The sequence below is a fragment of the Limanda limanda genome, chromosome 14, assembly GCF_963576545.1.
Source record: "Limanda limanda chromosome 14, fLimLim1.1, whole genome shotgun sequence".
In the NCBI taxonomy this organism is placed as follows: domain Eukaryota; kingdom Metazoa; phylum Chordata; class Actinopteri; order Pleuronectiformes; family Pleuronectidae; genus Limanda; species Limanda limanda.
In genome coordinates, this window is record NC_083649.1 from 25,381,018 (window position 1) to 25,400,037 (window position 19,020).

The 19,020-nt window shown below is 39.1% G+C and overlaps 1 protein-coding gene across 1 annotated transcript in view; it reads right to left on the bottom strand.

Moving 5' to 3' along the window:
• The window catches only part of ntm (neurotrimin), a 105,382-nt gene that overhangs the window by 14,573 nt on the left and 71,789 nt on the right, over nt 1–19,020 (bottom strand). The window contains exon 3 of the mRNA XM_061086189.1: nt 5,283–5,408. Coding sequence (XP_060942172.1) covers nt 5,283–5,408 — 126 coding nt within the window. The remainder of the gene's footprint in view (nt 1–5,282; nt 5,409–19,020) is intronic.

A 19,020-nucleotide genomic window follows, 5' to 3' on the forward strand; every position in this document is an offset into this window, starting at 1 on the left:
GCATCCATTTTGATCATGAAGAGTGCTGAGATGAGCACAGAATAGAGAATGCCTTTGAACGGGGCTGCCGCTCTGAAAAATGGCTTGTTTTACATAAAGATTCTCAATCAGCTCAGTGTTTCACAAAAGCACTCGCACACGCACACGCGCACGCGCACGCGCACACACACACACACACACACACACACACACACACACACACACACACACACACACACACACACACAGACACACACACACACACAGACACACACACACACACACACACACACACACACACAGACACACACACACACACACACACACACACACACATACACACACAAATATCTTAGAGTGCACACAAGCACGGCGGAGATCAGGGTTTGTGATCGAAACTGACTGCATTAAAGATAGTTTTAAGGCCTTTGCTTTATTGGACAATACAACATGAAAAAAACTCGAGAGAGGAGAGATTTATGATAACTCAAAATTATATTCATATAAAGATATACATAATCTGATCATAATTTGTTTATTTACATAGTGCTTTTCAAAAAAAAGTTTGAAACAGAAAAATGACATACGCAAAGACATAAGAAATGTAGGTAGAAGCCATATAATACAAATTAGTTGTTAAATGACAACTTAAAGAGGACACCGAGGTAGCCTGTCTGATTCCCAGTGGAAGGTTATTGTATAGTCGTGGAGCCCTTACTGGAAACGCTCCACAGCCCTCAGTTTTACACATTACACTAAAAAAGGCATCACTTGATCTGCAGATCACAAGCAGGTGTGTATGCGATAAGAAGGTCAGTGATATGAGAGGGGGCAATGTCGCTCATACATTGAACAACTAGCAATAAACATTTTCAAATCAATTGTGAGCGTAACAGGTAGCCAGTGCAATGAGTCGAGAATGGGGGTGATGTGTTGATACTTTCAAGTTTTTGGAAGAGCTCTGGCTGAGGTATTATGAAAAAAACAAATACAGCAGCCAGAGCTCTTAAAAAAAGAAATAGTATCCATGTTACACAGAGTTGACATGTGTGAAAATACCACTTTTTAGCTCAGATTGGAGAACGGAAATAAAACTGTATAATTTGGCCGGTAGATGACTCAGCTTCCTCAGTCCCACATCCCAATGTATTTATAGGCAATTATAATAGACGGCACCTTTATGGGGACTGAGGAGAAAACAGCTCTGTTGTTCACATCAGAGCAGGAAGTTAAGGCAGCAGTGAAACGAGCTGTTGGATCCAGTTAATGAGATTTCACAGCAATAGTTCCCAGAGATAGCTGAGTGGTTTAGTCCCACGCGTCAGAAACACGTGTCACCCGAGGCCCCCGGCACTGGCCCAGCAATCAACCCTGTCAGACCTTTGTCTCCTCTGTCCAACTCACTAATTCATTGTGCCCTAATTAAGAATAAAAACTACAACGCTTTTGATTGGCTGTTCAGGAGTAAACGCTAATGAGACAGCTTTTCCTAATTAGACATTGTTCTACGTTTTTTACTCTTCGTATAGTCATTAAACTGGGATCCATGTGTCATTTTTCCATAGCCTTGATGCTTGACTCCAATAGATATTCCAACATCTGTGAATTCTGTTGAATTGCAAGACCATTTTGTCAGCAATTTGTTTTGAAAACATATGAACCACTTATATTCCGCTCTCTGATATTTATTTCATGATGCATTGTAATTTTGCAAAACTGGGAAAACCTTACTGACAGCAGTAAAATAGAGTTGATACAGTCACTGGAATCACTGACCCAGTTCTTAGTTCATTGAATAGATCCTTGAGAGATACACGTGTCAGTCAAAGTTCAGTGAATCTGATTCCTCTAGCTGAAATGTAAATGTGTGCATTCACTATCAGTCTTTCCTTATATGCATTCATAGTGCTGCCCTTGTTTATACAAACAAAAAGTGACTTAAACTCCTCTTACTTTCTCACCTGTGCATTACCAACCAATCAGTGTTTGAAGTGGGCATTAACATTGGCTTCTTAGTTTCTGTCATATAAACTGTTGGACCTAATCTCCCTGTGCCAACATTAGGAAGTTGTGGGGAGAAAGGCATTAAGATGCTGTATGACTCCCTGCTGGTAAACTCTCTATCGCCACTACTGATATCCTATTCTCACCGCTGCTGTTTGAGTATCCAATCAAATGTCTTAATGTTACTAAGAATCAGTAGCATATTGCGCCATTTCACCATAGCACATATGTAGTTAATCAGGTTGTTTGTGTCACGCAGACAAAAATACCCTTTAACTGTCTGCAGCTGGACTTGGCAGATTTGTCTTACAAGCTGACATACAGTGATTGACGATAGAAGTCTGCCATAAGTCACCACAGGCTTGAATGACATAGCCACCATCATCTTTAAATTGCCACATTCTCAGTGTGAGTTGTGGCTGCTGTGTTGCCAAAGTACAGAAACGACTGCAGTGTTGAGCTGACAATCTCTCCAAGTCAAAGTATGACAGTGGGTTCTTGTTCCAACAGATCAGCTAAACTCTAGTAAAACTGACTGGAAGAAAAAAAGAAGGAAAACAGAGCTCCAGAATAGACCCATCGTCCGTGGTCCCAACTGACATGATCTCTTGGCTCTCCAGCCTCCACAGTCCACTGGAATCAGCAGAGGCAGATGCAGTCACATTTGCTCATAATGAATAAAGAGACTGTTGTCACTGAACTCTTCTTGGGCTGCTGGGGGGTGAGGGCGGACATGGTTACTAATTAGCCTTTCCTTTTGAAGCTTGCCCTTCAAAACAGTGCACACGTATGGGAATTTAAAATCATCCCAAGCAACGCAGGAGAAACTAGGTTAGACGTCTTCACCTCCCCAGAACATGTTTCTGGATAAGCCATTAATAATTAAATGTTTTCATGATATGACAGGACAATGAGCAGGTGTCTGTGAGCTATGAGCCCAGGATGGAAGATCCACAGCCTAGTGGAAGAAGCAGTGGTTAGTGGTGTATCCCTGACTGAGAGGACAAAGCACAGAAACAGCCGTTTATGGTTTTGCAGGATCTTTCTTTTGGGACAGAAGGATAAGCAGTATGAAAGACAGAAAACAGGATCTAGGTTCAAAATAAGCAAAACAGGGGATGCCATACATTGTTGGGACTAAGATGTTGAATGGAGTATACTTATATTGTTTCAAGGTCACAAGAGAGTATGTAACACATAATATTGTGCAGCAATGCGTAGTCTTTGTGGGCCAACACCAATATTGGAGAAGCTTGAGTGATTTATGAAAATGTCCTAAAAGTGAACTGAATGTTTATGCTATAAAACATATGGGAGTCTTATCACTGTGCTTAGTAATTGTGCGAAGTCTTCAGACTCCAGGTGCTGTTTTCCGCTGGTATCCTCCCTGCTGAGCTGTTTTCACACATATCCTGTGCAGGAACTCTGGAGAATTGGGTCGGGACTTTCTGTGAAGTTTTCCTTTCACACATGCATGACGCAGTGTGAAATTCTCTTCACACACATGTTCATATCAGGATTCAGGTGAAAGGTGGTCCAGCAGGCAGAGGCAGGGCGTGACATATTGATTCCACTGCAGAGATCGTGTATTGTTTTGAGCCAAGCGAAACTCTTATCACCACAAAGTATCTTAGCATCTTTGTCAGTACCTTCTACTGTATGTTTGTGGCCCTGATTTTCATCCTGAGCCATTCATTTTGTTCATCTTGTTCTTAATCCGTATGTTGCTTGATAGAAAGGTTGTCAACCCCTGCCCGCTCGCAGTGAATTCTGCGGGGGTTCTCTTGCTGTCTTTTAACAGAGGCTCCTCCGGACATTCTGCAGACTTACTAATACTAGGGGGACGAGAAAGTCCAGAGAAACTCCAGGAGCGCTCACTCGGACATTTGCGTTCACACATACAAGTCCTCCGGAGAAATTCTACAGTTGAGTGCATGTCTGCAAGCAGCTGAAGATTCACTAACCTCAGTGCAGCAGCTTTTCCTCCAGTCTACAGACAATATACAAGCAGCTTACTGCAAACTGTATGATCGGCATACAGCAGCAGTCTACATAGAGAGCCGGGACAGAGCTGAACAATAGGCTCCAGTACTCATTAATTAAACATAAACTTTTAATTGGTCAGTATGTCACTCAATCCAGAATGAGCAATATCATTAACTTGTTGAGCACCAAGAGTGCACGATGTACAACAACAACGGTCACACTGTGAGTCCAGCCTTGAGCAAGATCCAGCAGGATGTGAGGCTCACTCAGGGTTTCTGTTGTTCATGCAGAGGCTGTGGGGTTCTGTTACTAATAAATTCTGCACAGATGACAGAGAAGCTCCCGGGACCCGCATCACAGAACGACAACACGAGTCAACAAGAAAATACTCCAGTCTCTACAACAACTACCTTGTTGGTGTCACAGTCATTGTAGATATCAAAGTCCCCAGACTATTGACTCCTTAACCCAAAGAGTTAGACTTGTAGCAGACAGCCACCATATCTACTCAGTAACAAAAGAAAGAAAGCAAAGAGCTCCAGCAACACTAGCTGTAGCTTCTTCAGTCAACTGTATAAGGCCTGAAAAGTAATGTATGCAGAAACCTGTAGTAATTGACAATGGGAGCTGTTTAACGATGTCTATCTCCTCACAGATTATAGCTCCGACACACTTGTGTTGTATTAACACTTCAATTCCCAGATCCCTGCTTCAACAATTAAGACAGCACAAATGAAAGCTCTGGCTTTTAAATGCAGCTCGTTACGCATGCAGGCATCTTGGCTTGATAAGTGAAGCTTTGACTCAGGGGAACATAAATAGCAACTAACACTTGATTTCCTTCTGTCTCCATGAAGGAATACGAGAATAAATACTCTTATCATAAACAATGTGACGAACCTGATTTTGGTCCCACTTGCAGAGGACTCGCTTGTCCTTGCATAATGCTTCACACAGTGTTAATGTCCTCTGCATTAATCCTGTCATTCAAAGTGCCTCCACAACATTTACATCCATCTAATTATCCTAATTAATTAGTCCAATTACAACAGGGCCAGTTTATTTTCCTGTGAACAATTACGTCGTAATGATGATCTGGAAAACAGGTAATGATGGGAAATAAGTGAAGCGAGAAATCCACCAGAGGTCAAAGATGGGGCGATAAACACAGAGGGGTGATGGGAAAACAGAGTGAGGCAGAGAGAAGGATGGTGAAGAAAAAGAGAAATTAAACAGGAAGCACGGGAAAAATGATACATCTATGGGGGAAATACAGAGTAGGTAATGCACTTATTTAAAGACAAGCAAGTCACCTGATGAGGAGACGAGTTTCCAGCTGATGGAAGGTTCTGGTTTACCGCTGGCTTGGCACAGAAGGGTGACGTTGGAGCCTTCATTCACCACAAGGTCTCTTGACAGGTTGATGATTTTCGGTGGTACTGAAAGAAAATGAAAAAAACAACAACAGGTGAATCTAATGCGTGGAGTTTGACAGACATGACAGGTTAGAAATTTAAACAATGAATAAGATTATCTCTGCATCTGTTAAAAAGTGTTAGATTTCTTGGACAGGTAATTAGCGACAACACTAATAAAAATATGCGTATCAACTTTTTTTCATATGTTCATATCCTCATGGTAGATTATTTAGAATGTATATTGTACTGCAGGCATGGCATCTCTTACACTGGACCTACTCTCTGTCTTATATCCACTGAGTAACAAGCGCAATGCAAGTGTCTTTGCTAGTTCCAGACTGACACAGTTGTGTGTAGGTGTAAACACAGCTAGCTCAAAGGGAATAAGAGCTGACACTCTGATCTATTTATGACATATAACACCAAAACACATAAATAATTGGGAGACAAAATGCAACCCTTTGAGCAATATCTCTGGGGACTTTTTTATGAAGCTGAGATGCACAGACCCTAATCGTGCATGCACCATGTGTGTTGGATCATGAGCTTCATTTGATCCCTTGCTTCTAGTATCATTTGGTCATTTGATTTGACAACTGTCTTCATTTGCTATCACTGCTGATTTTTATCATGTTTGAATGATTTGTACTTATACTTTATAATATGTTGTAATTTCTAATTGTTTTAAATGTTTTCAGGAGGAACAGTGTATGAGTGTACATATGTGACGTTTAGAGGGGGTGTGAATTATATTTTGGTGGTGTGTAAAACTTTGTACAGTGAGAAAAAAGTGTTCATTTGTCAGAATATTCCCGCCCCACCCTTCACTGACTAGTGCAAAGCAGTTTCTGATGAATAACGGAAGCACCTCACCAGAGCAGTTGTTCCTGAACTTAAAGATATGCTCTTCAGTTACAACAGAGCAGATAAAAGATACAACAAAAGATTTAAATCACAAAAACGTAATAACCTCTTTTTGGAGCCCATAAATCAATAAAGGGGGAAATTATGTTTATTTGGGAATTGAATGGCTGTCAGGTTTAATTCACTCATGACAGAAGGTTGTGATTGTCTATGGACAAGTAAAGATGTGTTACTGAGCTTTGAATGCAGCAGGCACAGACAGAGTAAGATACAGTGTGTTCTTTCCTGCCTTACTCCGGTGGAAATGAACTCCATGAATGGTTAACCAGCACTGCTTGTCATTCATGACTGGCTACCATGAAGCTCAGTGGTTTGTACAGACCTTCGAGGGAGCAGGGGTGAAAAAAAGGGGCACGTCTACCACATGCAGACATCTGTGGATTAGGTCACAAGAGAATGGAAGAGACACTCGGAGCAGAGTACAGTCCACAGAGTTACAGTAACCTTGCTGATGGTCCCAAGACTGCTTTCTGCTTGCTCATTGTGGGAAATGTTGGGTAACATCACCATACTATGAAAAGTACTTTGAGATAATTGGCATTATTATGTGATTCCGCACTATAACTAAGGATTGTGTGACTAAGCACAATGTAAATTCTGCAATAAAGGGCAACGGTGACTTTTACAAATAGTCAAACAAAGCTAACAGAGCTTCGTGAGTGCAATAAACATGAAACACCTAGGTGGTGTCATTATGTCTACACACACCCGGCTATTGTATGAAATCATTGTGAGGTGGACCAGCATCTGGGAGTGTTAACGACAGAGGTATCGCATCCTCTCATCCTTAAACAGTGGCAGCAAACTCTGTTTGGGTCCTGAGCCGTAGCAGCATTTATTTACTGGTAAATAGTCTAAATGCACATTGCACTGTTTTATTGCACATTGCACAACTATACTGCTGCCCTAACTCTGCTCCAGCCACAGCATAACACACTCTTTCTCTTTCTTACTTTAATACACACATGACTGACAGACTATCTCTTCCAGCAGCTCCTCAAATTGTGTAAAAATATTCTCTGTTAAACTTCTCAAAATTACTGCAGATTTTATGAGAGAGAGATGATGAACCAGTTTAATGTCCTTGTTTACCTGCTGCTGCTGCTGCATCTTAACACCTAGGAAGAAAATACTGAAGAAGTAATTTTAAAACCCCACACGCATCTGTGTATGTGTATAATGATGAACTGTTCTCAGAACAATGGAAGCAGAGTCAAACACAGTATGACAAGCACACTGGTCTGTAGCTAGCTGTAGTCAGTCAACCTTCAGAAATAGACTGAAAACAATAGACTGTCACCACAAGTGGGCAGTAAATTACAAAATCAGACCCTTGTTGGGTCAGAATGTTGTCCCGAAACACACCTATCATTGTCTAATTGTTGACCATCTTTAGCTTGAACAGATCAATCACTGTTTGCCTTGTTGGCCCTGGCAGCACACAAGATGTTCTGTGATTCTGTTTAGTTTCTACAACTAAACATCAGTGTTAAAATCAGTGCTCACCTTGACTACACACTAAAATCTACTAATCAAGTCAGAAACCTTGGCTTAGTTATGGGCTTTGACATAAATGTAACAAGCCACATAAGGACAAAATCTCCCTAATGCGAACGTTACAGAATGTCTGTCTAAAAAATATACAGATCAGCAGGTGAGAATTTTGTAACAGTGTCTTAACAGGTTTTAGTGAAAATCAACCAGTAAGCTGCAGCTCATCCAGAGGCTTCACTAACACTAAGAAAGTAGAGCACATCATGCTGGTTCTTAAGTCACTGCACCAGCTCCATGTGTGTCAAAGGATTTTAAAATCCTATTACTAGCATATGAAGCACTAAATGGTCTCTGACCCAAATACAACTCTGATCTGCTTGTTAGTTGTGATGCATCCAGACCCCTCAGGTCATCTGGGACTACTTTAATCTTCTTAAAATCAAAACTAAGCAAAATGAAGCAACTTTTTGTTTGTCTGATCCCACCAATTAAAGAATCTGTCTGAATATTTAAGGTCTGATGAAACGGACAGCTCATTTACATCATAGATTTTGCCAATCTTATGGTTCCTTTTCCTGTCATTGCTATTGTCTTTTAGATATTTAAAAAAAATAATTATATCTCATGTTTCTGTTAACCACATCTGAACATTATTATATAAATCCATTGGCTATATGGTACTTTCCCTTTCTGTTACATCAAAGAAAAAGTCTGCTTCAGCTGTTTATTTCTGTGCTCATATAAAACAAAGGAAAGGTTTCAAAACAAACATGAGCTGCACAAAACAAAGATGTAACTTCATATTCTTTGAGGCAGTATATTATTATCATATATTCTACTATGTGAACTCTGCATTGGGATGCTTTGTCCTGGAAGCTATTTTACATAACCACTGTTGTGGTTCTTGAAATGGCTATAATCATTTTTTTCAAAATTACAATGTATTAAATCAAAATGTGAAACCAGTGTTTACGGCAAACAGAGTCGCTCCTGGTCACAGTGGCTCTCCGGTCGGCAACATGACTTGTCTGGTTTTCACAGCAGCACACAGCAGCAAGAGATTGGCTGGTGAACACTACACAGGAAGGCACACCAGATATTTCCCTCATGAGTTGGTACAGACCAAAATTTAATCAGCTAGCCATAAGCAAACTACTAATGAATGATCATGCTGCGCTGTAACTGCTACCAGTTTGTCATATCAACATAAATGGTGATAATGTATGTATTGTGGTTGTAGCCTGTTATACTATACCCCCAACTTTAGCTATTTCCATTTTTTCTGTAGTTATAAATCAGTAGGAATAAGTTTAACCCCCCAGTCAGTTAAGATAAGTTGTTATAATTTGCTGTTGTAACTAGATGTCTAAAGATTAACACTGTGCATAGATGGATTTTTAAACTGGGGGAATTGTTTGTCGACTCTGGTGCTTATCCATGCTTCATTACCCTGCGAGCTGTGTGTATTGTTTTCACCCCTGTCTGTGTGTATGTGTGTGAGTGTGTTCATGCGAGCAGAATAACTCAACAATGCATGTAGAGATTTTCACCAAACTTGGTGTGAATGGCATTTGAGAGTGTATCTCCAGATAATAAACCTTTGGAGCAAAATTGGTCAGTTTTGTGCGGTGGTGGCACACCTGTAGTAAAGAACTAAACGTGCAAGGTGAAAGCAGTGTCTACTGTCCAGCGGCCATCAATTCCAGCAGCATTTATCCCATTGCAGCTGATCAATCTGACTGTGACAGAAATTCAGTGTGTTTGTGTAGGGGGGGGGGGGGGGGGGAGAGGAGAGAGAGAGAGAGAGAGAGAGAGAGAGAGAGAGAGAGAGAGAGAGAGAGAGAGAGAGAGAGAGAGAGAGAGAGAGAGAGAGAGAGAGTTATTAGAGAGATTTAGTTAGCAGCACTAGCGTGGGATGTTCACATACAAATGTTCTTTCTGCACACACAGTATTCTCATGCTGTACTTGTTTTAAAAGGAACAGCACACCATTCCCCCTATGAATTGTATACTGGCATGGCTATAAGTTTTAAGGTGTTTACATTTTCTGTTTCTTGGTTTAAGATAAGATAAGATACAACTTTACTGATCACACACCGGGGAAATCCCCTTGTTACAGCAGCAGACAAGTCAGCATGAGGTAGACAAGAGAATAAAAATACAAAAAAAGTCTAGAATATATAGAATGTGTATACAATATACACCTTTCACAACAGAATTGTTTTTGTTTCTACTGTAAATAACTATTTCAGTAAAGTGTCGTACAGGATGATTGCACGAGAATGGTGATTCAACAGCAAAATATTGTTTTAGCTTCATAGCTTCTTAGAAAAACTTAACCCTGATAGTATAGCTTCAATTAGCATAATCAAGAGTACTGCGAACTCTCACGTTTTCATTGAGGTTACGTCATTGTCTCAGCCAGTTTGGTAATTTGATGACATGTGATGCTGCCTAGTAGAAGGAGAGATTCAGAAGATCTTTCACCACCTGCCTGCCCTGACCACATATATATTAGTCATAGGTGGAGTCACACATATAAACATTCCTAAAACAACACCATCTACATGCATTTAATTGAATCTGTTAAGTGAAACATTAAAAATTATTTTAAAAAGACCACATTTTTAAGTCGACTTTCAATGTACATATGGCACTATAGTGGTATTTAAAGGCATATGGTTATGGAGATTTGAATGCATGTATTATGAAAAGAAAACAGGATGCTTGCAAAATCTTCAGGGTGTCCAGAATAATTTCAGATGTTAATGGAAAGAGTCAAATCCTTCTCATGGCAATACATTTCTGCTGCTGTATTCATATTATAGAGTAAGTTTTCCCAAGAGAAAAAAATCTCTGTCAGTGTCATCTTAATGTCACATTGTACAGGACCCAGATTAGGGTTTGTGAACTATATCCAGAACCATACTGTCGCCCATGGAATCCTATTCAGAGCGTGTGAACAATATATTCACAGCACATGTCATTGCGCTGTGATGATAAGAATGCTCTATAGATCTGACAATCTTGATTCCTTCAAACAAACACAGAGATTCTCTGAATCTGGTGAGATTCCCAATGTAGTGTCACTTGACAGAGGATTACTCCTCCACTATAGTTCATTGATTCAGAATCTTAAAGCAGGTTGAGTTCTGTTGTGCTTGCACTGCTTTATAAACCTGCTCCAAATTGTATTGATTTTTTTTAGGCCTGCCTGACAATTTTATGGCTACCACTCTCAAGGAAAACTGAAATTAACTATTAGACAAAGGTCCTCTGAGGCAGACACTGCAGGTATCTTGATACATAAAACGATGTAGTTTGAAGACAAAATCTTACAGGGATTCACCAAGGTCTGTTTAATACAACTCTGGAATAAAAATTTTAATAATGTAATATGCAGCACTAACCAAGCAAAACGAGATACATTTTTTCTTAATCATTCGACATAAATAAAATCCTGTTTTAAGACAACAAATAATTGAAAATTTGAAGGTTATTTCAATTAAAGATGCCTAACTGTATTTAAACTATCTCCTTGAAACACCATACAGCAATTTTAATGCAGTTCAGAGAAAATTGCTTCTGAACAAGAAAATGAAAGATAATACAGAGCACTGTTCAGGGCAGATTTAGCAGCTCCTTTGAGAGCACAGCTCCAAGCTGAAGACAGATGTTCATAATCAGAAGTGTTAACCTGTTGTGTTATGATGCCCTTTCTACCATTATGGATCATTCAAAAGTCATGGAAAGTGATTCTCTGAAAAACCTACATGGATAAAGGGACAAATTTATACCATCATATTGCACCTGCAAAAAGGAACAAATAATAACGATTATATGTTACTCTCCAGCATTGAATCAATTGGAATCAATATCCATGATCAATATTTAAAATTAATACAAGCTGTGTCATCAATATGATATGGCTAATGAGCCAATGCATAAGTGAACACAAATACACATAAAACTAGAACCAGTGCCATTTCTGTCTATATATTTCTACCCTACTTTTTTCCAGATTCATATAAAGGTCACTGTAGTATTTAGCTTTGACAACTAAAACATAATCACTTTATCTTTCAGTATAAGTGACAACTGATCAAAAGTTGAAGAAATTCCCTCAAGCAGTCTTGAGATATTACTTTAAAAAGGTTAAAAACACGTTATTTGAAGCCATTGGGATCTTGACCTTTGACCACTGAAATCTAATCAATTTATCAGTTGGTCCTAGTGAATTGTGTCAGATGTAATGAAATTTCCTAGGGACAGTTCTAAAATGTCACATCGACATTTGACATCCAGGAGCAAAAATGGAATCAGTTCATCTTTGAGTCCAAGTGAAAGTTTGTACAAAATTTTATGACATCGCCCAAGCTGATGTTAAGAAATCATGTTCAAGAAAAACATAAATATACTTTGTGAAGGCCCTGTGGCCTTGACCTTTAACCTTGGGCTACCAAGCGGAGGCATAAAAAAAATACAAACAACGGAGTTTCTTACAGTAATAAAATAAATTATTATATTTATTTCCCTAAATTTGAGTAAATTTGATCAGCGGTATATTTTCTTGCACCTGTATCTATTACTTTTTATTTGTATATGGATCCTAGTTAATATAGGAGAGGCGGTGGACTAGTGGCAGAAACTTGGACTATGGGCAGAAAAGGTCTCTGGTTCGTCTCTGGTTCGACTCCACGGAGAAAGAAAAAGATAAAGAAATACCTGACTGTCTTTTTTCTCCATTATGTAAATGGAGAAATGCCCTCATTTTACTTATCCCTCAATGATGCTTGTGTCAATTACCTCAGTTCCTGCCTTAACCTTCTTGTTTTGAAAATATACTACTCGTCCTTTCTGTGATTTTGTGAATTTTGATTGTTGATACATTGCACATTTTACCTCCATGACATCAATGTAGTGTTAGACATACTGTGGAAGTGAGCTTGGAGTTCTAGACCTCCCTCTACCAAGCAACGCTCCTCTGGGATCACAAGGTGTCCCCCAACCAGATGGGATACATAATCCCTCCAGCAAATCCTGCAACCACCCCAGGGTCCCAAAAAGGTCCAATGGAAGGTGCCAATGAGGCATCCCAATTAAACCCCAACTGGCTCTTTTCAATACAAAGTAGCAGCATATCTACCACCCTCTACTCTGTCTATCTATAAGGCTGAGCCGAGACTACCTATTCTATCCGGATTTAATGCTTCCCTTCCCTTCTCAAAGCCCGTGGCCATAGGTGAGGGTCGGAACGTAGATCAACTGGTAAATTGAAAGCTTTTCCTTCTAGCTCAGTTCTTCTTCACCACAAATTATCAGTATAACACTTCCATTCATGCTGATGCCACACCTCTCACCTGTTAATGTCGTGCTCCATCCTACCCTCACTCCTGAACAAGACCCAAAGATACAGCACCAGCCCCCCAACCCCACCCCACTCCACACCAGCGAGAGCAATCCCCAGTTTGACAGCTCAGCTCAGCCAATTACCGAAAAGTTTAGATCCTACAAAACATTTTGAGGTTGAACTTAACTGTGCCACATCACTTAAGAACATGTTGCAGACTAAAAGTAATCCCACACAGGAGGAGCAGATTACATGCTTGCTTGAGCAGATCATGTTGAACAGCTACTTTTACTCAAATTACTCTAATGCAGAGAAGAGAGAAGACGTTACAATTCAATGAATGTCCTTATCGTACATCCTTACCTTTATTGGCACATACTGTATAAATGATAGCTGTGTTACTTGGTGTGTTAATGTTCACAATCAAACACCGCTCATATTATAAAACAACCTCTGAATGTGTGAGACATTAAAACATCTGAAGATTCAGGTGATGGCTGAGTACAATGATAATGTTTTATTTTTTTTCATTTATAGAAAACTCACTTATTAAAGCTTCTTCTCGATGAATATTATTTTCGTTTTTTTGATCTATCTTTAACAGATCTGTCCAGGCAATCTTTTTGTCATTTCCATTTCAAAGTAACAAGGACAGATCTCTATTTTAACATTTCAGGATGATCAACTTAAAGCGTATCAACAGTGTAACCGCTGCTTTTTCTCTTGTTTTAGCTTTTCCGTCAGACTTGTTTGTTAGACAAAATCTCCATGTATAATTGATTGGATGTCAGCTTGATCCCCATTTACCCTTCACCAATGACAAAAGCATACAGCAATTGTGTCAGCATTGCTTCTACTTAGCTGTGGAACCAGAGGCCAGGACAGAACCTCTGTTCATGAAATAAAAACAATGTTTTAGATTTATTGAATACAAACTGTCAGGAATATTTCTTATTACAATAAAATCTCTGTTGGTAAAAAAGTGGAATTATAACACCTGTACCTGCCGCCAGTGTTGATGGTTTCAAGTCATATATGTCCAACAAAATACAAAGACATAACAAGTGCTTCCATGCTTGGAAAAGAAAATGTATCCAAAAATCAAATCAAGCAAATTTGCAGCATTGTGTCCTCAAAGCAAGACAGTTTTGGGCTTTTGGTTTTCTCAGGGTACTTCCTTCCGCAGTCCAAAGACATTTCGACTGGGCTTAGGTTAATTGGAGACTCTAAATTGACGGTAACTGTGAATTTGAGTGTGATTGTTGTCTTTATCTGGCAACCTGTCCAGGGTGTAGCCCCCGAGGGGTGCAGCCCTCCGCCACCCTTAATGGATAAGTGGCACTGAAAACGGATGGATGGAAGACTGACAAACGTGTGTATGCAGATGCAGGCTGTGTACTGTGAGCTTTAAACTAGAGCTAAATGCTTTGAAACGAAACCTATTTTGCCATTTTCCTTTGCATCTTTATATTCTTCAGGGTTAGTGGGCAATGAGTTTTCCCATTCCTTTCCTATCTGTTTTCTTAATGTTTGTGCACAGACAACTCTTTGTGTGAATGTGTGTTGCTGAGCCATCAGATTGGTTTTGTGTGGCCCCAATCTCACCCAAAGCATGTCAAATTTCCTTTTAATAGAGGTGATACCTCTCATCGTCTCGGAGAAAGTACTGCATTGCTTCAAAAACTGCCCCAGGTCATCTAGCAGGCTGTATTGTATCATATTTCATCCACCATATGGATTTTAGAATCTTATTTTCAATAGTGATTTCAGTTCATTTAAATCCCAAGGTAGGAGTATTTCTAGAAAACAAACATTTTGATGTACAATTGTGTTTCATTAATAAGTATCTGCATGTAAATAGACATAGGAGAGTGTCAGAATTTATTAATGTTCTTGTCTTTTACTTTGATTTGGGGAATCAATTTTGTTTTTGAATAACAGTATTATGCTTGTATTAAATCATTTAGTGAATGTGCATGCAAATGTATAATACATGTAAAATCTTGAGAAAATAAAATTATATTTATTACTCCACAGACCAGGACCATCTCCCACAACCCAGCTACTAATCTGAATTAATTTGAATTGTTTGAGACTAAATCGTAATAAATAATTACTGGTATATTGAAATTGTCTTACGTGTGCTTCAGATAATAATCAGGTGGCCTGGGTAGAGGCTGCGTAGTTTGTTTGCCAGTGATGTTACTTAAACACTGGTAACTGTTTCAATCTAATGCCTATAATAACAGCACATGAGTGCTAAATTCAGTTTGCCATTTGTGAAGCGAAGTTTTATAAATAGTAAATTAAAAACTATATAATATACAATATAAAATCCCTTTGGAATACCTATTTGTAATGTATCTTATTTTCAATTATTTTCAAAGATAACAAGACAATCTTAAAATGATTTCACACTTCTTGACTTACTTACTTATAATTTGGTGTTTTGCAGTCATTGTGATTTTATACTACTCAACTGACTGGTAGCAAGGGGTCTCACACTACATGATCTTTCACCAGGAAAATTGGTCCCCAAACATTGTTACCCTGTCCCTCACACCCATGATTTCCCAGATTACAGACATGTGCAGGGGGCACCTGACCACTACATGTACCTTAGCTCTTATTGGCTGAAATTGTCATCAACTCCAACTAGAAGGTTGGGAATCAGATCAGTCTGTGACGCGTCGGCAGCCCTCTTACACCTTTGAAGAGTTCATACACCTTGTTCGGCTCGTCGCTCAAGTGCCAATCATGGGGCTTTTTTCTGAAACTTGTCAGTGACTGGCAAAATCGGGCTGAAATTTCCAAAACTAGATAGAATTGTCTTTATCAAGTTTTCAAAGGAGTGGATTGAAACCAGGGCAGCACTAAAAGGGGAATGAATACTAGATTGAGGCTAGAAAATGATAACGCTTCTCATTGTCTGCTTTGCAAACATTACCATTACTTCACCATGACTGAAACTAATCTGCATATTACAAAGACTTGTTTTGTACCAGGAAATTTCAACTAAGAGCAGGGTATATATTCCCAAAAAACAACATCTAAGAAGTTTAGTGTTTATGAGGAGAATCTGGAGAAACTAAGGTAAACGACAGTTGAAACAGAAAGCCCACATCCACACTGGCCCAAATTGACTCCCTATAATCCTGGTCGTTACCTGGTCAAGGCTGGCTACTTAAATTTACAGGGGCTCCGAGGCTCTGGAACTCCCTGCCTGATGAGATTAGGCTCGCCAACTCATTACAGATCCTTAAATCCTTTCTCAAAACTTTTTTTTACAGGAAAGCATTTCTAACACGTGACTTAACAATCAGTCTTATAGCGTTCAAGTGTGATGTTCCTGATCTCCCACCACCCACCCCCATCTCTCTCTCTGTTTATTACTCCCTCTACGCCACCCATCTCCTCTCTTCGCCATTTTCTCTGCTCACCCCAACCGGTCGAGGCAGATGTCCGCCCACATTTAGTCTGGATCTCTAAGAGGTTTCTCCCAGTTACAGAGTCCGTGTTTTCTCTCCGCAGTCGCCAAAGTGCTGCTCATGGGGGGAACTGTTTCCCCCCATGAGCCAACTAATCCAACTAATAATGCTGTTAATCGGCTCTTAAATTGGACTGAACTGTTTTTACAATCCATTCTTCATTTACCATGGCCTTTTCGTGAAGCACTTTGTAACCTCATTTAGATAACTGCTATACAAATAAAGTATTATTATTAGGGCCTGAGCACTGACATCAAAAGTCAGGTGAGGCCCTATTGAAATTGTAAGGATTATTATAATTATTATGATTATTATTATTCAGGCAAATTAATTGGCTTTTTGAGGGCTTTACCATGCTCAAATTCTTACCAAAATTTGCAGAAAGTTAGAAAGTGGTGAAAATGTATTAAGATTATTATCATAATCTTAGTTACTCAATACTCAGATAAGACTACATTTTCATTTTCCTATAAGACAAAACAGCTTGTTGTGATGAGGTCAGAGGTATCAGAGTTATACCACTTGAGTATTGTTCTTTCATCCTCACCCTTTGCTAAGGTTTGCAGCAAGTCTGTAGCAGACCCTGACCGCCGACCTCCTACAGAGGGGGTGAACTAAACATTCTTTTCCCTATAGGGGGTGATTGAATATTACACATTTACAGTAAAGTTGAATTCTATAGAGTTAACATGGATCAGGATTTGTCCAGACATCACCGTGTGAACTTTTTGCTTCCATTTTACAGCAGCAGAATTAATGAGCATGCTGTGGCTGAGACGAAAAGAGGATTCATCACTGGACAAAAACATATCTCTCATGATTTCACACTGCATCTAGTGCAAATTCTCCTAAATTAGCATAGGAATGTGTCACTTTCAACAATGGCTGGCTCATACTCTCTGAAGTTTCATGAAACTGTTACACTTTGAATTAATTATGTGTTTCAGTCAAGGAAAACAATATTAAGGCTTTTGTTTTACGGGAACTATCTACCAGTCTAGTAAAAATGTATCTGGATAATTGTGATATACTGTTATTTTTACTAGAAATAAAAAGTGCTCATGATTTAAGAGTAATGCAAAATTGTCACAAGGTGAGAAAAGAAACATAGATGGATTTGTTTCAAATGTGTTTTTAAACAGTATATACTAGTTTTAGATTTCACACATTTTATAAAACTACTTAAGCTTTGCGTATATTTGGGTGACATTAAAAAGTTTAATGTATAATAATGTAAGATCATGTGAGGGAAGTGTGCATGCAGCCGAAACATACAGCATCTGATTTTACAGACAAGAAACCAACAGACATCAGTTTATCGTCAGTGCAATCTAAGGAGATGATCTGTAACAGAGCCTGAAAATGAAAGTGACCTTAATCGTATCTTGTCAATGGAGGCAAAACAATGATGGTCTATGAAACACAATGGGAAATACACTTGCATGAATGCTCTGACCTGCTGTTACAGTCACTGGGATATATCCTGTGGATGCTGTTATATGTACCAAACTTAATAGGATAGCAGAGCAATTTCAGAGTGTAAAACCTATACCTGCCATTGCCAGTGGGGTTATATTCCATGGATAAACTCAAATGGATGTTTAATGTTGACTTGCATGAAGATCTAGGGACTTAATATCTGATGCTGCCGTTTGACATCAGCTCAAACCACATCCAACACCCTGGGGTGCCGATCCCCTTCACCAAACCTGACATCGTTGTCCTTCATATGAAGCCAGTTTCGCAGGTATTTTAATTAGAGCAGTCGATTAATTTACACTCTTCAACAGCAAAAAAAACCTGCAGAAGTGGCACAACTTACTTATGGCTTAACATGACTATTCATATATAAATACAGTGATTTTGTTAGAGTCTGAAGATAATTAAATCTCCCTGCATACACAGTGCTTCACTATAACAGCAACTAAATGACAGTGATTGTTTTGTTCCTGGAAATTTTGGTAAATTGCCACATGACTAATGGCAGTTACAGTATATTGACAAAGTTTATTCTCAGTTACTCAAATGCATGCATAGATTATATTTCAAAGAATTTTGCTATACAATGTAAAAATATGTAAAACTTTGATGAATTCCCTCTTACTTTCTTTTATCAGATAGAATGCCAGCTGAATGACTAGACTCAAACCACAAATGTCTGATAAATTACTGCAAATAATGGCATGACATTATTCCAGGTTAAATATATGAATTTACAGTTCAAGTGCCACCATCCATCAGTGAGGTTTTTCATAAGCTAATAGTGATGAAGACATTTCGTCAGCGTTCTTACAGGACTTAAGAGATAAAACTATAAAGACCAAGTCCTGAAACCAACAACAAAGGAAATTAAATGCATCATGCATACATGCTTCGA